The sequence below is a fragment of the Humulus lupulus genome, chromosome 1 (assembly GCF_963169125.1).
Source record: "Humulus lupulus chromosome 1, drHumLupu1.1, whole genome shotgun sequence".
NCBI lineage: Eukaryota > Viridiplantae > Streptophyta > Magnoliopsida > Rosales > Cannabaceae > Humulus > Humulus lupulus.
In genome coordinates, this window is record NC_084793.1 from 39,006,956 (window position 1) to 39,032,350 (window position 25,395).

General features: G+C 34.9%; 2 protein-coding genes, 1 long non-coding RNA gene and 1 other non-coding gene across 17 annotated transcripts; 1 reads left to right on the plus strand and 3 right to left on the minus strand.

The window, feature by feature from the left end:
* The first annotated feature begins 282 nt into the window (after positions 1-282).
* On the plus strand, positions 283-11,138 carry LOC133791475 (uncharacterized). The gene is made up of 21 exons (XM_062229402.1): positions 283-737; positions 1,353-1,611; positions 2,227-2,336; positions 2,434-2,571; positions 2,704-2,968; positions 3,155-3,486; positions 3,667-3,740; positions 4,409-4,556; positions 4,877-5,063; positions 5,333-5,561; positions 6,116-6,622; positions 6,977-7,034; positions 7,317-7,404; positions 7,946-8,020; positions 8,120-8,203; positions 8,341-8,484; positions 8,605-8,677; positions 9,232-9,314; positions 9,413-9,467; positions 9,813-9,903; positions 10,649-11,138. Exons 1-20 carry the CDS (start codon positions 443-445, stop codon positions 9,876-9,878), a joined length of 3,270 nt encoding a protein of 1,089 aa, XP_062085386.1. The 5' UTR covers positions 283-442; the 3' UTR covers positions 9,879-9,903; positions 10,649-11,138.
* Positions 9,965-10,050, minus strand: TRNAM-CAU (transfer RNA methionine (anticodon CAU)). The gene is given in 2 exon segments: positions 9,965-10,000; positions 10,013-10,050. It is a non-coding gene; the product is annotated as a tRNA-Met (tRNA).
* LOC133791480 (ETO1-like protein 1) lies at positions 10,433-15,783 on the minus strand. 3 transcript variants are annotated; one of them, XM_062229414.1, is made up of 6 exons: positions 15,550-15,783; positions 14,800-15,311; positions 12,972-14,684; positions 12,165-12,459; positions 11,195-11,504; positions 10,433-10,878 (listed from the first exon to the last, which is right to left on the minus strand). In XM_062229414.1, the coding sequence occupies exons 2-6, from the start codon at positions 14,943-14,945 to the stop codon at positions 10,658-10,660; spliced, it is 2,685 nt and encodes an 894-aa protein (XP_062085398.1). In that variant the 5' UTR covers positions 14,946-15,311; positions 15,550-15,783; the 3' UTR covers positions 10,433-10,657. The 3 variants fall into 3 exon arrangements, with proteins under 3 accessions (XP_062085398.1, XP_062085389.1, XP_062085393.1); XM_062229405.1 differs by having other exon boundaries at positions 14,800-15,466; XM_062229409.1 differs by having other exon boundaries at positions 14,800-15,783.
* A 2,107-nt stretch (positions 15,784-17,890) lies between these two features.
* Positions 17,891-21,517, minus strand: LOC133791493 (uncharacterized). Of its 12 annotated transcripts, none has more exons than XR_009874188.1 (7): positions 20,765-21,506; positions 19,946-20,572; positions 19,680-19,846; positions 19,285-19,402; positions 19,067-19,124; positions 18,762-18,974; positions 17,891-18,608 (listed from the first exon to the last, which is right to left on the minus strand). It is a non-coding gene; the product is annotated as an uncharacterized LOC133791493 (long non-coding RNA). The 12 variants fall into 12 exon arrangements; XR_009874190.1 differs by having other exon boundaries at positions 18,762-18,968; positions 20,765-21,505; XR_009874184.1 differs by having other exon boundaries at positions 18,762-18,968; positions 19,281-19,402; positions 20,765-21,504.
* Positions 21,518-25,395: the final 3,878 nt, after the last annotated feature.

A 25,395-nucleotide genomic window follows, 5' to 3' on the forward strand; every position in this document is an offset into this window, starting at 1 on the left:
AGAGGAAAGAGTGGGAAGTTGCTAGAAAAAATTAAAAAAAAAAAATAGACTTCATCAATACAAATTACAAGGAAGAGGTTTTTGTAATAAAAATAACATATAACGTAAACATAAAAAACGTGATTTGTAGAAAATAATTATTGTCATGTGACAATAAAAAAAGTTTATATTGTTATATATTTTACCTTTTAGGTAAAATTTCCATTTTTTAAATGGTGAAAATTACTATTAACTCCCAAATTTTGTTTTGTGGAAATTTTACTACTAATTTCTAATTTGTTTACCGTTGGTGGCGGTTAGAGCGGAAGAAAAGAAAAAGGAAAGGAGTTTTGGAGGGAAAAGGAAAGAAGATCAATCTTCTTCTTCTTCAATAATCATCTCATCATCAATGGCGATGTTATTATAAATTGGAGAAAGCATTTTCCAATTTCCTTTTTATTCAATGATTGCACTCTTCAATTTTCATTTACTATCCTCGATATGGCTTCTTCTTCTTGCCATGGCGATTCGCACTTTTGGAGAATCGTCGACATGTTTGACGGTCTATAGAGAAGGCGGTGCTCCCGCTGTTTTTCAATCCCCTAAATGCCCCCGCTGGAAGCTTTCCTCTTTCGAATCCTATTACGCTTCTCAATCATGGACCACCGAGCCCTGTCAATTGGCTATGCTTCAAGGTCGAAGATACTCTCAGGAGGATCGAGCTCTCTGCGTTCTCGATCTTCGAATTCCTTTCCCCGGTACTATAAAACTTCTTTTTTTAGCTCTATATATGATTGTGATTGTGTATATCGTTTATTTCCATTGCTATTAGGGTTTTCTTTCTGTAAATTGTTTTGAGCTTCGTGGATTTTTAGAATAATTTAAATTTAGTTCTAGTATGTGTATGCTGGTTGTGGAATATACACTGAACTATGATTTTTTTTGGCGTGTTTAATCTTCAGCACGTAAACAAGAGTTTTATCTTTTACTTCATCATTGATATCTTCAATTTCTAGTGTCATGGTATATACTTTCAGCGCAATTCAAATATAACTTACATGCGGTTTTTACTTCCTCTCTAGAAGAAATTGATGGGAAAATAGTGGGAAGAAAGTTGCCTGCGGGAGTGTTCAGTTTTTTTTTGAAAGAGTAGTGCTAATCTTGATAAATTATCTAGAAACCTAGTTTTATAAATATAACCAGTTAGTATTAAATGTATGCATTTTTCTACGACACATTTAACTGCCACATGAACCATCACATCATTGAAGTTATAAATTTAGTAAAACATGTTTTGATTTCAGGACTTTTTTCATTTGGGTTGTTCATATAGTAAGTGATTATCATGTTAGAATACTAAATACTTGAAGCAGGAAAAGTAGGGCTTAAGGAGGTAAATGTCGGAGTGGTTGCTGTTTTCGATGGTCACAATGGTGCCGAAGCAAGTGAGATGGCATCAAAGCTTTTATTGGAGTACTTCATCTTACATACATATTTTCTTCTTGATGCAACGTATTCTGTTGTATTCAAGAGATCCATTGGAGGATTGCTAAAGAGTAATGAAGATGATACTGTTTTTCAATTGCTTAATTGGGATGAAGTATTGGGTCACCATGGGTTGGATCTTGAAAGGTGCTTTTCTCTGTAACCTGCTGTTTAGATGGTTATCTATATCAAATGAATACTAGAACTATCAAATGAATACTAGAACTATCAATCCATTGACTTGAAACACCCCTAGCTACAGAGTTAAAAGTATGAGAGATTATTTACTCTCATAGCACACGAATGTGATACCAATCACTAGAGGTTTTTTTTTTTTTCCTCAATTAGATTGGAATCTTTATATTCGGCAAGCAAATTACTTTGGACAATATCACATGATAACTTCTCATGGCACAATATGTATGAAATTAGAACACACTAATAATTAATAGAGTTGTTCCCATTGCATCATTATTAGATTGGAAGATTAACTTCTCATGGCAGCTAAGAAATGTTTAAAGATGTGTCATTTATTCATTATGTCATACTCTGTACTGTTATATTATGAGTGTAATTTGAAGCACAGCCTGGCTCTTGTGCAATTACTGCCTATTGGCTATGTTATATGTACGTCTCCTATTTATTTTTCTCCAATATTAAGACTCTTTGTTTGTTGGCAAGTTTGCATGTATCTTATTTCATGTTTTTCTTTGGGGTCTACTGTATTAATGTTGTATTTTCAATATATCAATATTATTTCAGGTTTAAGACTTCACTGTCAGAGAATTTTGTTGATGCTCCTCACTTGGTAATTTTGAAGGAGGCATTGTTGAGAGCAATCAATGACATTGATGCAATTTTTACTAAGGCATGTTATATTTGTTACATGTTTGTTGCAAAACTGTTTTGCATAGTATTTCATGCTTTTTCTATTGTATTGACTTCAATCCAATTGAGTCATGAAGGAAGCATCTAGAAAGAATCTGGAGTCTGGTTCAACAGCCACAGTTATTCTATTAGCAGATGGTCAACTTTTAGTTGCTAATATTGGAGATTCAAAAGCCTTTCTGTGCTCTGAAAAATTCCAGTCAGCTGCAGAGGCTAAAGGTCATACTTTGGCTAAAAATCAACTGTTCATTTTGTCCCCTCGCAAATGTTGCTTACACTTTACCATGTCATGATACATTTCATTATGAGTACAATTTATCATGACATTTTTTTGGTGCTTTTGAACTGCAGCCACTTATTTAAAGTTAAATAGGCAGGAAAGACGTAATGGTGCTATGTCACATGTAAGAAATGTTTTAAACTCTAGGTCGCCTTCCTCCAGTGGATCGTTGCATTTTTCTGTGAAAGAATTAACAAGAGATCATCATCCCAACAGAGATGATGAAAGATTCCGGGTTGAAAATGCTGGTGGTTATGTTCTTGAATGGGGTGGTGTGCCTCGAGTCAATGGTCAGCTGGCTATTTCTCGGGCAATTGGTGATGTTTCCTTTAAAAGGTGAGGTTTGAAGTTGTGGATTTATATCTAAGCATTTCCATCCTTCTTATGTTCCCAGTATCCTGTTTCACTTCGGAAGTGTTGTCAAAGAATGATCAATTTTGAAAGTCTTGCTTTTATCATCCTGCCATCTTATTTAATTTATGACAGAATACTCATTCAGTTTTTTTGCTAAACTCGTTTCAGCTATGGTGTTATATCTGCACCAGAATTGACAGATTGGCAACCACTGACTGCAAATGATAGCTATCTGGTGGCTGCATCTGATGGACTTTTTGAGAAATTAAGCTTACAAGATGTTTGTGACTTGATATGGGAAGTACGAAATCACGATCACCGTAGATCAGAGCTCTCTACTTCATGTTCCTACTCATTAGCTGACTGCATAGTAAACAATGCATTTGAAAAGGGCAGTATGGATAATGTGGCAACTGTTGTTGTTCCATTGGAAAGATTAAACAAAGGAGACAAAGTTTCCCCAGCATCAGGGTTGCAGAGGTCCACGTACGATTTCTCAGGTGTGTCCCTGCTTTTTCACCTTTCTGATTATAATTACATGATAGAAATTGAAAATCTCGATTTTTTGTTTGCTGTTTACAGCGAATTTTCACTATCATGTTTTTATCTTGTACCATAGATAAAATTTTCTCTTTTTAAAGAATATATATTCCTATTTACATTTTTGTCATCTTCTCCAGTCAATGAGATCGGATCGGAGATAGTGCATGTGAAGCCTGCTCATCCAGTTATGACCATGTTTGAGAGGTTATTGGTAAGGCTAACAGCATAAGATTTATTGGTTTCTTTTCTTATCAGAACATGTTCTTATTATGCTCATGTATTAGGCATATGGATTTATCTTTTAATTGGATTTATCTCACAATGCAATTTGAGTCCCTCTGGGGTTAATACCAACACATTCTGTTTTCATGTAGTCTTTATGGGGCAGTTTTGTGTTGATAGGTGTCAACGGCAGTACCATTTAGGGATCTTGACAGTAATCGATGATCCACCCAGTTTATATACTTTTTATGAAAAGTTTCATTTCATCCTTTTTGAAGAAAGATCGTGGCATATTGTTATCTTAAAATACATTTTGCAGTTAAATTTTAATCTCATAAAATATAGGTGCTGTTTTTTGGTACAAAACAATCATTTTGCTGAACTGTTTTAGCTAAGTAGTGCACAGTTATTTATTTATTTTTATGTATTTTAGAGTGATAAGAATCGAAATTTTTCTGTATGATATTCTATTTCCAGTTGGCCATTTTGTTTGAATGATTTAATATTATCATGATTAGTTTAAAGCACTAGAAATATTTCAGTTGAAGTAAAAATATTTTCTATTTGCATAATGAGGACTTCTTTTGATATTATTCACTGGTTCACTTGATGTCGCTTAGTCTGGAAAACTGATATTGGCTGCTTTTCTTGTTTTAGGTAGAAAGGAAACAGGGGTATATTGGCTCGTTTTATTTAGCTGAAAACCTTGCTGAACTCACAGATTACACGTTGCAAGCTGAAAAGTTTAACCATGGAAATTATGCCAAACCTAAGGCACTCCCTGGGTCCCTGGACCACAGTTTTAGTAAGTAAAGGTGTTAATGGTGTATTATTCTGGCTATTTAATTTCATGGAGCCACAAACCTTAATATATATTTGTACATAGTTATCGTTAGGCATATAGTTTGTGAGGCTATTTGAACTTCTCTTCCGATTTGTTTTGTTGATTTAACTTCACCTTGTAATTCAACTTATCATTTGGGGGTGGTGTTATTTACAAATACACTCAGTAACTAACTTTGTCATAAGATCCTGCTGCATGATAGTCCTTACCATAAATTTTCTTCATGTTGGTATGTTGTTTTTTTACGATAGTGCTAATATTCACTTTTTTTTTTATCTTAGGTGGATCTGTAAATCTATATCATGACCATAATCTGTGCTTGCATTATGGAGTGAATGCTGATGGTGCCAAAGATCAGTGCATAAATCCAGAAGGTTTTTCAAGTTTCATTGGTTTTCTTGAATCAATTCCTATTCATGGTTCTGATTCAAAAAATGGATCTTCTGAATTTGAAATTCCTAGCTTAAGGTATAAATATCTTCTTAATTTTGATACGCTTTTAATATTTTATTGGCAGTGGCACTAATGCCTATTTCTTTATCCCAATCTATTTCTCAAATAGTGCATGTGGTTGTGGCACTAAATTATGGATTCTTAGGGTGATAGGGGTTTGGCGTGACAGATATTTTTAAAAAAAATTACGTTTGGTTGTGCCAATTATTTTATAGTCTTTATCCTTTTTTATGTGAATTAATGCTTTTGCTTGTATCTAACACACACTTTCTTCGTTTTGCTAGCTATGTTTTAAAGAAGAGGTTCGGTCAGGGATCATATGGTGAGGTATGGATGGCTTTTCATTGGAATTTTCATGAAGGCAGCAACTCTTCAGACTTCAATGGCAGAGAAAACAATGTCTCGTTTAATTCTATCCCATTTGATTCAAAAACCAAGAATAGTAGCTCATCTGGTCACAATGGTCAATCTGGTTCTCTTGAAGACAACTTGTTTGTTTTGAAACGTATAATGGTAATTATTTTAAATACAACTTGTTCAATTTGAAATGTATAATCGTAACTATTTTGATGACAATTTTTTTTGTTTCGAAACATATGGTAATTATTATCGTTTCATTATTCACCTTTCTACAGCTGGTGTGACTCTTGCAATTTTTTGTTAATCTAAGATTTAAGCTTTGGTTTGTTTCAATTGTTTGACATAATTCTTCACTTGAGTATGTATGCTCATTATTATGGGAATTTCCATTGACAATAAGTACTCATCATGTAAATTTCTATAAACTTACAGTTCTATATTATGTTTTAGCCTTAAACTTTTCAAGACTTTGCTGTCCTTCCAATAGATATGCTTTGGAATCCTCCAAGACATTCTTACGGTCTTGCTTCATCTTTTTACTTGTGGAAAATGGTTTATGACCAAAAAGTACTTTCTTACATTGACTATAAGTCTTTAAGATGTTAATTACTATTCTTCTGTATGTTAAAGGGATAAAATTCCTTTGACATAAGTTTCAAGTGTTTATGCCTAAATGGCAGCATCTGAATAGTTGATTACATAAACAGGTGGAGAAAGGGACTGCTGTTTATCTGAGTGGTCTACGAGAGAGGCATTTTGGAGAAGTTTTTCTAAATGCTTCAAAGTGTCTTGGAGGTTTGCCACCAGCCAGAGCTTTAGGCAGTTTCCCAAAAACATCATGTTTAGGTTTCTATGACATAATAGAAACAAATGAATATATGGCACATGAAATAGGAAACAGTTGGAGCTTCAAAAATATAATTCAAGATAAGTTTAGCCCGCAAATGGGTTTCTATGAAGAAGGTTTGCATCATATTGCTAGATTTGTAGAATCTTTTGAATCCCGATCTAACGAAATATGGCTTGTATTTCATTATGAGGGTGTGTCATTGTCAAAGCTTTTATATAGTCTGAAAGAAGCAGATAAGAATGGCAATGAGGAAAGGGCTGACAACGAGAAGTATGCTCAGATGTTGTATCCTTCTAAATGGTGGCATTGGTTGAAGACAACAAAAGCAGGACATAAGGAAACGCAGAGTCTTATATGGCAGTTGGTATGTCTGCAATAAATCATTTTCATTTGAGCCTTTTATGATTCTTTATTATAGGTAGTTGATTTTACGTACTGCTCTCTTGTATAATTGTTGCTTGGATTGGGTAATCCTAGTAACAATATTGTTTGGCATATAAGATGATGACACGTCTTTGACGGATGCTGAATTTATTTTAATTTTCTAGAATGAAAGCTGTTTGTAAGAATGTTGTTTTGTCTAACTATTTTGTAGCAAGGTTGCTTTTGTTTGTAACAGTTGCTTGAATACTGTCTGATTGCTTTCTTTTAAAAAGAAATCTAACTGCAGTGAATATTGTGTGCAATCTTTTCAATATGTGATATTTTTTTTTGTCAGTTAATGGCAGTCAAGTCCTGTCATGATCGCAATATCACCCATAGGGATATCAAACCTGGTGAGACAATGCTCTACTTTCTTCTACAGCTTTATAATTTATATTTGTATAATCTTGCCTTTTGTTCACTTAAAAGCAGATGGACTTACTGTGAATATTAAGACGACTTTTTAAAAAAAGTATCTTTAACCTTTGTTAGGATAGTTGAATCCGATATTTATTTCTGGCAATTCATTATACAAATAAAACATGGCCTTGGACATTTATTTTAAAAAGAAAAGAAGGTATTTTTTTCCCCTTTCAGATTTATAATTCATGATTTTTTTTTTCCTTTTTCTGTAGGGAATATGGTGATATGCTTCGAAGATCAGAAAACAGGGAGATGTTTGAATGAAATTCCAAAAGGAGAAGATAACTTCACTAGTAAAATGTAATGTAAATTGCATTGCATGGCTTTATTATGTTTTATGTAATAGCTGTAGCTACATGGTCAAAGCTTCTAATGGTCTTATTTCACTTGATGACTGTATTCTCTTGAGTTGGAGTATAATAATGCTGGAGCAGACCGTTTTTTCTTTGCCACTTTATTTTTTAATATCTTCAGTAGGATAAATTTGTGTACTTATTTATCTGAATTTACAATAATTTATGTGTGCTTTTTAATTTTCCTTGTAACAAAACCGATAATTGGATAGCATTAGATTACGTAATTATCTGAATTTACAATAGTTCATGTGTGCTTGTTAATTTTCCTTGTAACAAAAACGATAATTGGTTAGCATTAGATTACGGCGTTGCGAGTCAATAAAGTTATTTTCATGTTTTGAATTTGTTTTTAGCAATGCATTGCTTTGTCTTTTTTTTCCTTCCTATTTGTTTGATGTGTAATTTTTTTTTGTCACAAGTTTTTTCTGTGGTTTTTTATTTATTTATTTTTATGTTATTATAGTTTCTTTTTCTCAAATCTTTAGGCGCATAATTGACTTTGGAAGTGCTATGGACGAGTTTACGCTGAAGCATTTATATGGTTCTTTAGGACCTTCTAAGTAAGTTGTGTACTTTGGTGGCTATTTCTGTTGTGATCCATAAATATTTCCTTTTCCATGTATTATTCACGATATATATGGTTTTTGTGTGTTTTCCAGAGCTGAACAAACTAATGAGTATGCTCCTCCTGAAGCTTTACTGAATTCTAGTTGGCACCAGGGGCCAATGACCAAAACTTTGAAGTATGTGGCATTTTTAGAACTGACATTAGATTTATCTTTCAGTTGATGTAATAAGGAATAAATAGTCCACACATCTTATTATAGTGTGGGTGCCTGTGTTTACCCTGCTGAAAATGCTCATTTGGTAAATTTGACAGGTATGATATGTGGAGCATTGGTGTTGTGATCTTAGAGTTGACCTTGGGATCACCTAATGTTTTTCAGATTAGTGCTTATACACGAGCTCTCTTAGATCAGCATCTCCTGGGTTGGAATGTAGATTTAAAAGAGCTTGCATATAAGTAAGTTTTGTTCCTAATATCCTAATCTAGATACTTGTTTAGTATATTGTGGTAAGTATGGCTCTCAAGGTTGATGATTACGACTTTTTTTTTCTTTTTTCCTTTATTTTGTGGTGCCAGACTTAGGTCATTCATGGAGCTGTGTATTTTAGTCCCTGGGGATTTTTCAAAACTTCACAGAACAATGGACCGAGTAAGTGTACCATCTTATTCATTCAAGATATAAACCATCTTAATATCAGATTTTGTCTAAATTATTACCACACGTCTTCAGGGGAAACATCATGACTCTTCTGAGATATTTTGTAGACATATTTTCATTGGTGAAACATGCATAGTAATTGATTTGATGTTTTTGTGCTCTGCTGTTAGATGTGTATTGTTATTTAAAATTATTCTACTTCTTGTTGTCGAAAGTATTATACATTATCTCGTTACAAATTTCTGATTGATAGTGATGTATCAATTTAACATACTTAAATTTTGCGGTTAGCTTTGCTTTCTAAATAGCATTACAGGTCTGAAATCGACCAATTTTCCATTCATTACTAATTATGAGTAAACAGTTAGGATTTTGCTTTAATCTCCAATGTTATAGCTCAAATGGTGGTCTGTTGTAAAGGCTATGTCATTTTTTTCTTTTATCCAATTTCTTCTCCATTGAAACCTTTGATCTTAATCAAATTAGCCTTATGCAGATAGTTTTGGTTTTGCAAGTGCCTAACATGGTAAATCTCTTACAATCAGGTTGGAGTATCACCAGCTTCCTGGAAATGCTCAGAAGAGTTTTTTTCCTATCAAATAAGGAGTAGAGATCCACTTAAAATAGGGTTAGTTTTAGAAGCTAGATGATACCCTCTCTCCCTCATTATCTGTCTTGAACTTGGTGTTGTTTGCGCATCCAGACTCATTTTCTTAATTTCTACAGGTTCAATAATGTTTGGCTTCTGCGGCTAGTGCGAGATCTTTTGCTTTGGGATCCTGTAAGTTCTTACATTCTGTAGCTGTGCAGTACTTTTTTCACCTTAGAAATATTAATTGGGATTGGGTAATATATAGACTTATGATAGATTTGTATGACTAGTTGCATCCATTACATTTTATTATAGAATCTAAAAATTCCATGCATACATGTATTATTTTATGTATGGACAAAGAACAATAAGAATGTGATATGCATTTCAACTATTGCCTAGACTTATTTGGGCGTGAACGTATATAATTTACTGTCAAACTAGCTAGACTTTTTTTATTTTTTTTATTGTTCTAGGAATGGTAAGGACGTATGAAAAATTTACGACTAACAAGTCTTTTTATTTGAATTGCAGGAGGATAGATTAACCGTAGATGAGGCTTTGCAGCATCAGTATTTCAAAACTCCTCCCAAAGAATGAGTCCCTCTTATCAGGCCGCATAAAGGTATTAGTTTTGCATTCTAGGGATTTTTTTTTTAAAAAAAAATACTGAGAAAAACGAAAAATGGGGTGAGAGAGGCTCGAACTCTCGACCTCAGGATCACTCTTATTGCTATGAGACCTACGCGCTAGCCAACTGCGCCACCACCCCTTTTGTTGTTGTTTCGGTAACTCAGCATGCAAATCATAGCTCTTTTAACTTTATATATATAAAAAAAAGGTTTCAGATGTAATTGTTGAATATGATTGCAATTGAAGAGTTCATGTGTAACTAGGTATTAATATTTCCCAGAGACACAAGTTGAGATATTTAGAATGGGAGAGACGAATTCCAGAGATGACAAGATATAATTAATTGTGAATTTTATTATACTTGGTGATGGAGATTGATTGCCTTAAGTTACTGGAACGCGTTGAGGAACTGTACTTTATCTAATTTTCCATTTTCTTTCAAGGGGCGAAGGTTAGTTTAATGCATTTAGGCTACTATGTCAAGTTAGTTTGATCTATTGACGCGAGTTAGTTCCATAACATTCTTGATGAATATACATGCTCTGGTGGCATCTTCATATGAATTCAATAATGTCACGATGGAAACATGGTTGCACATGATAAATAATGTTACCAAAATATTTTACCAAAACTTGGACCCCATAAAAACAGAATGCATATGACATGTACCTTGCATGCACATGCTGCTGCTAATATACATGGTGATACATTTTCTTTTGAGCCTTTTTTTTTTGAAGCCCTACAATTCATGGCTCGTGGCTGTTTACACGACTCTGAAGTTCCAGCATTTCTTGATGACTTGGGTCCACAGAGAGGGCAGCTCGACAGTCTCGCAAAGCACCCAACACATCCCCAATATGTTCATGGAATGCGGCTCTCAAGTGTAGAAGATGAACATCTGCTTTGAATGCGATTGCCCTAGACAGTTCAGCAATCGCTTCTTGTTCTTTGTGGCTGTCCATTAACACTGTTGCAATCATGAAGGCAGATCAACTTCATTAACAGCTAAAGTAAGGGTTTTTTTTTCCAAATGTAAAATATAGGTAAACAATAAGTGGAGGCCTCAAATATAAATTTCGTTAAAAAAAAACTTGGATGTCATACACTGCAACAGATAGTGACCTTGGCAGTGTTATTTGTATTACAGGGTCAACAAGTAGTTACTCAAATCATGTTTTAGGCAGTATCGTATCAATTATGCTAAGAAAAAGACTTAACTATATTAAACTATCAGGGGGCATTGTGTTCAGAAAGTTTAATAGGTTATGGACTAGAGAACTCACCTGCAGCTCGATATCTGTAAGGGTAAACCCGAAGTGGATCTAACAGCGTAACCATTTCCAGATCTGCCTTGGTGAGTTCCCGATCACAGTATTCAGATCTCTTCTCATAAGCAGAAGCATTGTTCTGGGCCTTTTCAATCAATCGAGTCATTTCCTCATATGCAGCAGTCTTATTGTTTTTGATAGAATGCACCCGTGCTAGACCCTGGTGGGCTCGAGTATGCCGAATGTTAAGAGCTTCCGTGTAGCATTCAGCTGCCAAATCTAACTTCCCGCAGTCAACATAAACACTGCCAAGATTGTTGAGTGCCTAGCAAATGAAAATTGAATGGTAGAAAAGGTCAGAAATGTTCAGTGCCATGTAGTAAGGTTGAGTCATTTCCTTCCTAGGGATTTTATCACTAAGCATCCAAAATATACAATTCTAAAAAAAGAAAAAACTTTCAACCTCCTAATTTTCATTTGTCTGTCGAAGAACAAACCACGAAATTTAAACTTGTATTTTCCCAGTAGACCCTTTAACAATACATAACCTATTCTGCAAACCAGCATAGTAAACAAATATAAATATATATATATATATATTAAAAGATTGTTAATCGTTGATTTCTTTCAGATAATCTGCATTTTTCACTCACAAACAAATCTCCTAAAAACCGAAACACCACCGCAGTTCTTATTTCCAATCAGCAACTGTATAAAATTTAAGGGCACCGTTCATTTTTCCCTAATTACTATGGTGCCAATTTTTATTGTGTCTCTTCTAATTTTCTCTAGATAACATGTTATTTACTTCTTTCCGTTTGTCAACCTAATAGTACAATTAATCAGTCAACCAACCTATGGTATAAAGAAACTATCACAGCAATGCAGGTGGAGACTCGAGTTTATTAGAATACACAAATTCCATTTCTATTCCAGCAAAAGAAAAACAAAAGAAATAAGAAACAAGATGACAGTGAAAGCATACCTGGCCTTTTCGTAGCCTGTCTGAGGGACACTTTAAGGCATCATCAAGTAGAGAAATAACAGTTGATGATGAACAAGATGGGTCTTGGCTAGAATCAGCCAATGCATATGCTTTTAGGAAAAAGGCTTCAAAAGATCTCTTGATTTTAATAGACTCCTCAGCTTTTCGAAGTCCTTCCTCACAATGACCTGTATCATATAAGATCCAACCCTCGTACACAAGCTGTTCATGGTCACTGGATGCATGCTGACGAGCTAACTGCAAACTCCGCATGGCTGCTTCAGGACAATTTAACCTGATCATCGAAAGACATAAGACTTCTAGAGAATTTGGTGGCTACAAAAGGAAGGAGCCCAAGAAAAAGTAAACTGTTCAAAAATGGAGCATGAGGCCAAAAACAGGATTTAAAGCAGTTATACTAGATGGCTGGGACCGTATATGCTCCCAACTTATATTATCATATTTCTTGGAAGCAGGCTTGACAGCACATAATTCAGAAATAACTATATTCAGGGGCACATATTTTTACCACTACCACAAACTATTATTGGGTTAGACTTGGACATAATAGATTGTTGAGTACTAAATAACATAACAATATGCTATATTTAGAAATATTGATGTTAATGTACTGTACAAATCTCCTAGTATTCATAAAGATAATAAACTCATTTAGATCGCTGAGTACCAAAAAAACATACCAATAAGTTAATGTTGATGTTAATGTATTATATAAATCTCCAGGTATTCTTTTCTTCGTACACGTTACTAAATCAGTATACAATAACAACTCAACCCAGATCATACCTGAGGAGAAGCAACGACTGTCTAAAATACAGGACACCTTTGGCTGAATCAGATTCAAGCATCTGGTAGATAACAGAGAGTGATCCAATATCATCCACAGATGACCACCGGTCATACAGTTGCAGCCAGCAATCTGCAGTTGTCCAATTTTGCACATGCTCACGGACGAGTGTTCGAAGTTGGGATGCTGCCACCCGTCCCTCAAACATCCTGTACTCTGGGGAGAGTGTAAGAATCGCTTGAACATCACAAATAGCAGATTGGTAATCCTCAAGAGCTAGATAGAAACAAAACCGTAACTCCAGGCATTCTAATGCCAGTTTGAATCCAAGGATTCGATTAATTTCGGCAAGTGCGGCTTGAACATTCTCATTTCGCATCAAGGAAGCAGCACGAAACATGTAAGGGTAAGTAAGAGTTGGGTCCAATTCAGTTGCTTTCTCAAGGTCTTGCCACCTCTTATCACCTTCACAGTATAATGACCTTTCTTGATGCATCCATCCAAGCGGGGGAGTTGAGGAAATTACAGAGCTGAGTTTCTCGTAAGACCAAAGTTTATTACCCTTAATGCAAGCTAGTCTAGCTAAACCCGTAACAGAGTAAAGATGTCCTACTTTTAAAGCTGCCTCAAAGAGACGTTCTGCTTCGTCATACTCTTTTCTCATGAGCCTCACACATGCCAACTGATGAAAAGCCAGCATTCTCTGCCGGTCATTTTCAGCAAATTCAGCCAGCCGTTGAAGGAAGCAAACTGTTGTATCTGAACGAGGATCAAGGTTCACAGCAACTTCACTTAATAAACAGTAGAGCGAAAATGATGCCGGTCCAACCATGATCAATCTCTGCTGCCTATCAGCATGCCGGAATATCTCCACCACTCGACTGTCATTTATACAATTAGGAAGATCATTTAAAAAAACTTGCAAACAAGATGCAGCAAGGACACGGCAATTTTCCTCCAGAGCACAGTCCAAGAGCTCCACAGCATCATCTCTAGACAACACCAAAGATGCAAGTATCCTATCACACGCATCTTTGAGCCTTTCGCAACAAAACTTATTTGCAAAAACTAATATTTCCAACAAAAGATGTGGCCGGGCTCCACTCAAACTTCCGGTCACCGAGAATTCTCTGATTACCTTCATACCGGATGCAGAGATATTGTTTTCAGACAAATCTATGTCTTCACATAGTGATTCTGAGAAGCACCCATTCAGCATGGCATGAAATGGAGCTGAAAGACTTGATATTTTCTGCCTGTCACAAACTATTTTTTCATCTCCAATTCTAAAAACAACATTTGTCAAAATTTGGTTCCCATTCACGGACACGGTCTCGTAGGAACTTGTATTTACCTCAAAAGGAAGCTGAGAAGAAACATCTATGGTGCCAAACTCTTGTGCGCATTTACCACAAGTGGCGAGCAAGTCAGCTATAACCTCTTCCCCTTGCTTCTCATACTTTAACCATGCTCCAAAAACAAGTTTTTCATGAACAGTGCTGGCGTTCTGCCAAGCAGCAAGTAGGCTTCTCCGCATCAGTTTGATTTCTCCAAGGCCCCTAAAGACCTGGAATTGTAACAAGTAGAGATTCGACCGCTCTTGTTGAGGACAAGAGTCAAGTTCTTCATGAATTTGAGCTAAGACCTCAACATAATCAGCAGGTTTAAAAAAAGGGAGTATGGAAGGCTCAGGGACCTTGATAAGAGATTCTCTACAATAATTTGACCACACCAATCACAAAAAGAAAGCAAAAAAGAAAGCTTTAGCATATCGATTCAGTGTTTTTATTGACTATAAATATTTATTTTGAAAAAGAAGTGACTTACATGGATGAGGAGAAAGAAGTAGAAGTAGAAGGAGGGGGTGATGAAACTTTAATAGCTTTCCCTCTTTCAACCTGGAGCCAAGACTGTGGATTGAGAGCGTTGAGCTGAGTGTCTTTGTATGATTCAGAGGGAAAGAAAGTCCTCATGGGGCATAACAGATTAAACAAATCCCAGATCTCCACAATACCCTTTTGGGTTTTCCTCTCAAAAACTAGAGCAAATGAAAATATATATGGAGCAAAGAAGAGAGAAGAAAACTACCGCAATAAAATAAACAAGGGACTACCACTGATCTCAAATCTACTATTCCTGAGATGACATCTTGTTCCCATCCAGGAACACTATTCTTTTAAAAATGAAATTGAAATTTACAAACACTTAAAAAATTAAAATCGACTTCTGCCAATAAGTGGGTGCTCACCAAAATTTCCTAAGAAAAAAAAGTATAAATTAAGGTTTTTTATGACCCACCAAAAAGGTACAATCTTCTGAGAGTTTGCCTCCTCTTCATTCTGAAATTCGCATAAATGAACTCTAGTTTACAACAAAATTTCATAAGCTTCTTCAGTAAAAAAAAAAAATGAAGTAAAGAAAAAAGACAGCCCACAAGAAGACCAAACTCCCCCAACGGTTACGCAATGATCTCTACCAGAAACGTGGCGAAATCCTGAACAGGGTCGACCCAAACCTCCGATTAAAAACGCCAAAATAGCACAAACAAACAAGAGAGAGGCAGAGTTAAGAGAGAACCTTTTCAGTTTAAGCTCGAATTTGCAGAACCCGCATCACAGAAGAAGGAGCAGAGAGAGGATGAGATGAAATGAGATAGATCAAAGTAATGGAATCCAAATAAAAATTCATACTTTAACTTTTCTTTTCCTACCATTTGTTGTTTGGTAAAAGGGAAAGCTTCTTTTTTTCGTTTCTTTCTCTCTCCCTTTCTTTATTTCCTTCCGTTAAGTTAAGAGGCCCAAAAGTCGAAAATCACAGCAACTGTTGGTTTGGTTGGTTGCGTCTGACCCTCATATATTATAAATTTTATAATAAATAACAATAATAATAATGCAAAAAAAGTGTTCCCATTACAATAAACACCAACAAAAATATTAAATAAAAATATTGGTAATGGGTGGCTAATTAGTAAAATGGACTTCAAATCTTTTTTCTACTATTTCGATACTTGACTATAATTAATTGAATTAATCATTACTTCTAAATCTTAAAATTTTCTTCATTTTATTATTTTCAGTGAGAATACATTTATTTACTAATAAAAAATTCCAATTATTATATTACATAAATTTGTTATAAATTGTAATTATTTTGTCTCATTCTACCAATTTAAAATGATAAACTTTGTTATGAATGTAATAAAACAAAACTAATTGCTGGTATTATCAAATTTAAGAATTTAATTATAAGAAATTAAATCAATTAATCATATTAATAACTCCTTAAAATTGTTAAGACTTATTATAAGATAATCCAAGGATCATTTTACAAATATGGTTAAATTTAATAATTAACCATATTATAAATAAACCTTTCGAAATAAATATATATTTTTAATAAAGGGTGTAGTGTGGAGTAAGTAAGTAGTATAATTTTGGAACAATAATTGTCCTTTGTGAAATGGGGTCTGTCAAACTAAATAATGGTAAGTGTGAATCAATTAACAATGTACGCAAATGGAGACACAAACCACTTGGCTCAGCTTGGCTCATACCATATATTATTATAATATATATTAGATAGATAGATATAGTCTCACCTCATTCTCATATATACATATATTTGATATGATATGATTTATCATATAGATGAAGAAGTAGTGAACCTAATCATAATGTGCTCTGCCATAACAAGGGGACCCACTTCGGTCGGTGACGTTTACTCTCTTATTTTTTCCTTGAAATAAAGATTACATTATATTATGTGATACGATATTCGTCAGATTTTTGTTATTTTGAAACAGTAAGGTGGTCAGTTTTATATCCTATTTAGTTGGAGCCATTAATTATGTTTAACACGACTAGTTTTTTTTTTTACAAATTTGAAAAAAAAAAATTGAGTCGAGAAGATCGGCTATATAATTTGAAAGATTCTGAAACGACACCTTTTTATAATTATTATTAAATTGTGGGGTCCACTAATCTGACCTGCGTTGTATTTGTTTTAGGAGTGCGTTTGTAACAGTGAAGTTTTTGTAATTTGTATGAGTGTTTTGCATGTAAGACATTCTCTCTCTCTCTCACACTCTTTTCTTTGTGTTATTATCAAACAAGTGACACCAAAGCACATGCTTCTTTTCGTTCTTCGTAAAATCAAAAAATCCAGCTCAATAAATACTACCGATGTTTTCGCGTTTGAATTCTCGGGAAAATAGAACGCAAATTACCAAAATGTCCTTCCCTCTCAATTTTTTACAATTTCCAATTCTGTTTTTTTTTTTCTCTCTTTTCTAATCTAATGTCAACCAAAAAAAAAAACTCCTTTGTTTGTGGGCTTGCTTGAGTAGTAGGGTCATAACACAAACCAAAGAAAAACCTCAAAACAAACTTCAAAATAAAGGAAAGAAAGCTATCTCATTATCTCTCTATAAATCACTATCTTCATTCAATCACTTTTTTTTTTCTCGCGTGTTAGGAAGCGTATCCTTTTCTTTTCTCTAAAAAAGAAGCATGTCATTTCATCGAAACCTATTATTGGACTATCTGGGTCACATATTTTTTATATGGGGCATTTCAAATTTGTAAATTTCAAAAGGTAAACTTCCAATTTAGTTTAGAGATAAAGGGAGACTAACCAAATTGGCTCACCGGTTGAGGAAAGTTACTACTACTCTTAAAGGCAAACATAGAAGACTTTGATGGTGACAAAAAGGAATACACTAGAATTAGCATATAAACAACATTGTTTTGTTTGTTGAATGGGATTAAGGTGAGGTGAGGTGGGTTGCGCTGTGGTGCCTAGTGATTAAGTGGAGAGTGGGACATTTTTTTGAGAAATTATTCGTTGGACACTAAAATAGTTGGGAGAAAAATATGAGCAATTTTGTGGTGGGTAAGGATTTGATTGCCAAAATCAATCATTTATGATGAAAAAAAGGATTAAATACGCCAGCATAGGTTCAATTACATTCATATCATTAATAGCTGATTTGACTAAATTTTCACCATTCAATTCAAAAATATCGTTATCCGTTCTCTCTTTGGTCCCTGGTTCAGTCTTCTGCTTCAGGACTTCAATCTTTTTGGTTCCGTCTTCAGTGGAATGATTTTGGCCATGACATGTAGAGGAGGAACCATCTTAGGCTACTTGACGCTTATACATGCTCAAGATGGGCCCTGATGACGACCACTTGGCCCAATATTCACTTCAGCCCAAGCTCAAAATGTGCCTAGTAGTGACCACTGACTAGTGAGAGGATTGCATTTTTTACAGAAGAGAATTTGTGCTAAAATTTTCAAGAATTCACAAATTCACTGCTTTCCAATTTAGATTGGCTTTTGAGCAGCGTAAGGAGCCAAGCACAGTAACACCGATGAAACCTCTTTTTCATAACACATCAATTATCATCAAAGATGAATATTAATAGATTCCAAAAACATAAAGTTAATGCAGCACTGAAATCTTGGTTTCATCTAACTACTTGAAAAGAAGTACCAACCCTCTTCCGGTAAAGAGCTCTTTTTTAGGAGAGACTACATTTTTAGGAAAGTGTTGGTTCCATGAAGTCAACCAGTAATCATTAAATACCAAACCACCATGCACCATCATTGATCACCATTCTCGACTTTCTTGCCCATCTGAAAAACCAACAACAATAAATCATTCAACATCATATATCATTTCAGCACCAGCATTAAGGATAGGTAGTTGTGTGTGAGTGCATCGTTTATACCAATTTCAAGCAGTAAAGTTATCAATGCAAAGGTGAAAGGATTAGAAGAATTTACCACCTTTTGGTTGTGTCTTGTGGACATTTCCATTTTTTGTTACTATTTTCAATTGAGTTGCTCCTGGTAGGTGTCTGAGGCTGTCTAGGTTGGGAGGGTGAGTAAGCTCCATTCTGGTTCCGTTGCTGGTTTGGCTTTTGATCTACAACGACATGGTTTAAGTAGATGTCCAAGCCAGTGAGAGGCGGCAATGCTACCTACCTCTTGTGCCTTCAACTAACAAGAATGTGAGAACAAAGAGCCAAGCAACATTTCTGTAGGTAAATTAGACTTTCAAGAAGTTCGTTTAATTCAGTGAATGATGATACCTGTCTTTTCGCTTCTCAAGATACCTTTGGACTGAAGTTTTTCTACTTGACAACGCTTCTATAATTCGGCAAGAAATAACCCAAAAAGGAAACCCAACAATGAGAGAGCGCAAGCCAAAAAGAACAATGGAAAAAGATGAATGGGGCAAATTAAGAGGTCAAATATTTCGTTTTCATTGGTCATTACAAGAAAAAAGATAAGGTTAGCACTTACGTACACAAGTTTTTACCCTCTTAGAATACAAAAGGGGAAAGCTCAATGGGAAGACAAGAAGCATTTTCCGGGGTTGTCTTCAAGAGTTTTGCTGATTCCTTCTCTATGGAACTCATCTTTTTCTGCAACTTCCCCAGCAACATATGTCAGGAGAAATTTTGTTGAAGTATTACAAAACCGTTTTAAGCACAAGCTCACATAAATGGATTACTACTCAAAACGGCTATTAAAAGTACCACAAATTATTCTGTTCTCAACTCTACCGTGCAATGCAAGCTAACAATGCCTTAGTTACACAGCTCAATATTCTGTTTAACTCTCAATACAACCCATTAGAACAGTAGTATCTAAGAGTTGACTTTGTAAGAGGACAAAACCTCAATAGCCTGTAAAATGTACCTGTTTGCAGCCTTGGGAAGATTGCAGCTGGAGAAGCTGGACCCAATGAATGCAAATTGATACCCGCCTAAGTGGCATTGAAAGGGCCAAAGCGTTGTAATTACATCAAATGGAGCTGTATGAGGCAGAAAGAGTGGACTTGCAGCAAGCTGCATGGTTATACTGGCCTGGAAATGGAGAGCAGTCAATCAATAAGAATGCCAGTGTACCTTCAACAATTTTGCCTTTTTTTAAATTATTAAAAAAAAAATATGATGACCCAATACCTTATCACCTGAGATATCATCATACACATTGACTTTCCCACTAGAAAATTTTCATCTGTACAACTGGCTCATTGGTTACTTCCACCATACTGTTACAAAATTTATTTGACTCGGATTTCTTAATAAAAGTAAGTAAGTGGGCATCTGTTATATTGGGACTTGGACGTATATATGCCATCAATTGAGCGACATTTCAAAGTGCGCTTAAGAACGCTCAACCCATTTATGGAATCGTTCCTTTCTAAATTGCTGACCCAACAGTGAACACCACAATCTCTTTTTTCCTTTTTCCCATCTCCAAGGTCAAGATCTCAAATTATTAGATACACTAGCAATTGCATAGTATTGTAATTATTTTTCTTATTTTTGACCCCTAAATTGAACTCCCATTTTTTTTTTCTAACAAAGTATAATAACTAAAAATAATAATAATACAAAAGTAAGCACATTTACCATAATAATAGCAAACACAAGGAAGAAGGGTTTTATAGGAATACCGGGGTGAAACGCTGTCGTTTTCAGGAGCAGTGTTTTGGGCCAATAAAACGGGTTTTGTGGAATCATAAGGCCGATTCGGAACCGATTCTTCCTCAAACGCCAACATTCGACTATCCAGGGCATCGGAATCTGAAGGGGCATACATTATTTTTCGTGTAATTTATTTAATAAAATAGTATATAATATATATTTTTCTATAGAATGTTGAACCCAAAAAAAGAAAATAAATAAAATAAAGCTTTGTTATTACGTAAAGAAAGGATTATAAAAAACCTAATTGGGATCAACAAAGAAAAGAAGAGAAGAGAAGAGAAGGCACACGTTTTGAAGGGCGGCGGAGGCGGCGTTAAGGTGGAGGTTGGAGTCAGATGAAGACATCGTTTCGAGGAGAGCTCTAAGCGATATAACCTGCTGGATCGCCTGAGATTTGTTCCACGACGGCTTTCTCATCCTTGTGTTTTGAGTTCACGTTAAAACACCTCACGCACCGCTTGAAACGCGTGCAAATGGCATAAATGAGAGAATGAGAGTGAGAGAGAGAGAAAATGGGACCTTTGTCTTTGAGATAACAGCGACAATCTTCGCGGGTGAGCTGAGAAATGTCATCTTCAGTGAGTAGGTGGAGGGGTGACCGGGGAACGGTTTCCGGCGGTTGCAGAGCGTTGGGGTTAGTGAGTATGAGAATAGAAGTGAAGTGAGTTAAAAAGAGTTTGGGTGTTGAGGATGAGAATTGTTCACCATTATCTCCGGTAACTAGAATAGGGGGGCAGAAAGAGAGAAAAGGGTTAAGAAGAGTTAGAGGTTGGGCGGTTGGGGCGCGGCGTCGCAGTAGTTGTGTCGTGTGTGTGGTAGCAGTGGAGCATTTTGATCCGGAAGGAAGCAACCCCAGGGCGCCACGTTAATTGCATGTCCCCACCACTCACTATTTTGTTCCCATCAACCCTTTTCCCATTTTTCTCTTCCTCGGGAAATTCACTTTTTTGTCCTCTTCTTCAAATTTTAACATAACTCATCAGATCAACCAACCAACTAACCATTTTGGAAACCCTCTCGCACATGTCTCATCCCACCATACACAATTATATATCATTAATGTTATGTATTTTGTAAAAACCAAGCAAGTGGATAGAAATATCATTTTGTACAAAATTATATATATTAAAAAAAACATTGTACAAATATATTTTCTTGCTCTCCTAATAAAAAAATTATTTTTGTCAATTAAATTCCTTGTTATTAAAGATATTATACTTATTTTTCGTCTTTACAAGTGCTATTTTTTGGATTAGATACTAAGCAAGTATTGTAGATAGATAATGACTTCCCTTGGTTGAAAGAAATTCTAAGAGAATATTGAGTGAGACTAATATATTGCATCAAAACTCGTATATATCAAATTGGTCTTTTCTCAAAAAAAGAAAGAAAGTTATATTTAAAAAAATATATTTGAGTTATATATTTTCCAAACCCTTCAAAATAAATAAATAAAAATCTAAAACTTTGTTTATTTTAGATTTACCTACTAATAAGAGTGTTTGTGAAAATATTTGTTTTATAGTTATTTTATATAATAATCATTTTTTCTTGATAAAAAGACATTTCATATACATTCCACTCAAGTTTATTGAAAAAACTCAACACCCTATAGAAAACTATGTTGCAAAAAAAAAAAAAAATTATAAAATAAATGTCATATTCTAAAGTATAGTGAAAAAATTATATATTTTCACTAATTATTCTAAAATTCTAATTCTAATTGATATGTTATAAAATATTAAATACAAGTAACGTGGAATACACGTTTCCTTAGTTTTATTTATAGAATTTATTAATTATTTTTATTAAATTTATATTAATGTCATATAAATTTCAAATAAATATCCTATTTTAATTAAATAATTTATTTATTTTTGTTTAAGTTTATGTTTGTTCTAATTTTTTAATTTGGGAGTGACAACAAGAGATTATATATTATATATTTAATGTAATATTAAATATTATAGGTGAATTTTAAATTTAAGTTTCTTGCTTGTTTTTTTTAAAAGCAATTTGTTGCTAATTGATAGTAGATTATATTATATGTTTAATATGATATTATTCTAATAAATGAGTTTAAGTTTAATTAAATTTTATTTAAGTTATAAAATGTATGTGCTGACCCTTGATTTGGCCAACGACACGGAGTCAAATCAACGACAAAGAACAAAAGGAAATCAAGAAGAGAATCAAATGGAAAGAAAATGACACAAACGATTTATAGTGGTTTGGCCCTAACTATATGGTAATGATCTACGTCCACTTAGTGTTCTTATTGATATTGAATCCCAATATTGTGATCAATGAACTAGGGTTCACGAGTTTCACAAGCCTTGGGAAGATTACAATTTCGGTGGATAATCATACTATGCTTTTCTCTCTGAATACAAAGATCAAAAGTTCAAAAATAAAAAATTCCCTTCCTTGAGCCATCTTCTTCTTATTTATAGGCTCAAGAGGGGTTTTATGGGTTGATGGGTCTTAATTACAATTAAGATTAGCGCATCAAGGTAATAAAAGGAAACATAATAAATGTAATTATTACAAGATTGCGTATCCTAAAGGAAGTAAATGAAAGTATGCGACCAGACTGGTCGAACCTAATCGCGAGACTTGACGAATCAATAATTATCTGGTCGATGGTTGAACAGGATTCCTTCACTCAAAACCGTCACGTGCCAGCCACGTGTAAGAAAATCTTCTCACATCATCAGGAGCCATTTTTGGGTAAACAATATGATTTTATTATTTTTAAATAATTATCATAGTAAAATATCTCAAAAATATCATATTTTAACTTGTTTAATTAATTAATTATTTTATTTATTATTTTTAAATAATTATCATTGTAAAATATTTCAAAAATATCCTATTTTAATTTTTTTAATTATTTATTTTACTTTATTTACGTTTAAGTGGTGTTTACAATCTACCGTTAAATATAATAATATTTTGTTAAATATAAGAATATTCAATTAAAGTTAATATTTAAAAAATAAAAACTGTTAAAACTAAGAATTTTCGTTATCTACACATTTTTTAAATAGAAGAGATATAGCAAATGTTACACCAAAAATTCGAGAATTAGAAGTTTTTGTCTTGAAAGTCAGGCTCGTAAAGTGTAAGCTTGAAATATGCAAACTGACTATGAGATCAGCATTAATGAGAGTCGAGTTTGACAATTTCGTTCAATATTAAAACGACGACGTCGTAAATGGTAAGCTCGGAACCACGTGATCTCGAAAGTGTTTCGAGGTTACGAGACAAGCTCGAAGCTACAGTGACAAGGGTTCAACACTTGCTTAATTTTCCTAGTCTGTTTGTATTAGCATCAGTTAAGAAGGATCGAGTCTGGGCATTGCAAGCTTGGAGGAGACGACCTTGATAAAGCTATTTAATAAGATCGAGAGAAGCCGAGCTAGCAAGCTCATGATGATTTGCTGATCTCGAAGATATGTAAGTCGAATGTTCGAGATCGATAGCCAAATGTGGACGCGGTTACTATTTAAGAATCCCTATATCTAAGGAATTGGTTGTAATCTGTTAATAAACCCCGAATATTAAGGGATTTATACGTGTATTATATATTTATCTGCATTTAATTGTATTTATTTTGAGATTCGAATCATAACTCCCCGAAATGTGAGGGGAGATATTTTGTAAACCAATCTATAAATAGATTGGAGAAATTCATTTTGTAAGGACATTGAAATGGGCATTGGGAATACTCCGTTGAGTGGCTTTCTGAAAGCTTTGAGAGAATTTCATAGTTGAATAATATCGACTCGTGGACTATGTAGATTTTAACTGCTAAACCACGTAAAAAATCGTGTTTTTTGTCATTTGTTCTTCTGGTTTTGTGTTTAGTGCTCTTGATTTCTAAGTTGACGAAAAACAGCGTCAATAGTTTGGTGCTTTCATTGAGGGCCGTTAAACAAGGCGTTAGCTGGTTTAATCAGAAAACTTCCCAAATCATCAATGGTTGCCGCAAACAATCTCAGCAATGGTGGGCGACCATTGCCCCAAATACCAGAGGAGCAAACTCCTCATACTGAAGACTATTCGTGACGACCTGGAAAGCAGCCCATGGCTAACCCAAGCCCTGAAGAGAGAAGTGATTCATCCAATTCTCAGGGGCCGCCAACTCCCATGCTTGATGAGGATTTGTACTACAATCCTGAAAGGTATGTCCCTATCGTGGAACTCGAAAATCACCAATTGCGAAAACAGTTGGTAGAGGCGACAAAGCACAATAAGGAATTAGCCAGGCAGGCTGCTGAAGTCCAGGCACCTCCCCAGAGGCCTAGAGGACGTCCCCGTGGGACCACGGTCACCAGGAGGGCAGAATGAGCGTCGCAATTGAATCAACCGAGGCCCTAGAGAAGTACCCAGGATGAGGCCACTAACAACCCGACTAAAAAATTGTCAATAGGAACGGGTAATAATTGAGCCCCTCCAGTGGCTCGGAACCCGAATCTTGAAGCTGCAAGAAACAACCCGGAACCTGTTTGGGCAAACTCTGGGCCATCCAAGCCCAATAATGGGAGACAGTTGTCGTTGCCCATAAGGCATCCATCGTCACCAATAAGGCACCCCTCACCAGTCCGAGAGGTCCCCCGACCTGCACCACAAAGACCGTCTTGCAGTGGCAGTCGGGATGGAAACAGACATGCCAAACCTGGACGAGGAAATGAAAGGGAGGCTACCCAAGAGCACAGAGCTCCTCAACCTTCGGGAAACCAAATTTCAAGATCACAATCTGCTGGGGTAGGGAGATCGACTTCCCCGTAATTGTTAGGAAACTTATACAGGATCTTTATTTATTTTCATGTAGATCTAATATTAAACAAATTAATATAAGATAACCTAGAACATGTTTCTAAAATTGAATTCAAAGAGAAACAAATATAAGAATA

Excerpts from the sequence above, each read along its gene's own strand:
- LOC133791475 (XM_062229402.1), top strand. The coding sequence starts at position 443 with ATGATTGCACTCTTCAATTTTCATTTACTATCCTCGATATGGCTTCTT. Across the intron at positions 1,612-2,226 it reads CATGGGTTGGATCTTGAAAG|GTTTAAGACTTCACTGTCAG; the intron begins GTGCTTTTCTCT and ends ATATTATTTCAG. Across the intron at positions 7,405-7,945 it reads GATAACTTCACTAGTAAAAT|GCGCATAATTGACTTTGGAA; the intron begins GTAATGTAAATT and ends TCAAATCTTTAG.
- LOC133791480 (XM_062229414.1), bottom strand. The coding sequence starts at position 14,945 with ATGAGGACTTTCTTTCCCTCTGAATCATACAAAGACACTCAGCTCAAC. Across the intron at positions 14,685-14,799 it reads ACTTCTTTCTCCTCATCCAT|AGAATCTCTTATCAAGGTCC; the intron begins GTAAGTCACTTC and ends AAATTATTGTAG. Across the intron at positions 11,505-12,164 it reads ACAGGCTACGAAAAGGCCAG|GCACTCAACAATCTTGGCAG; the intron begins GTATGCTTTCAC and ends TTCATTTGCTAG.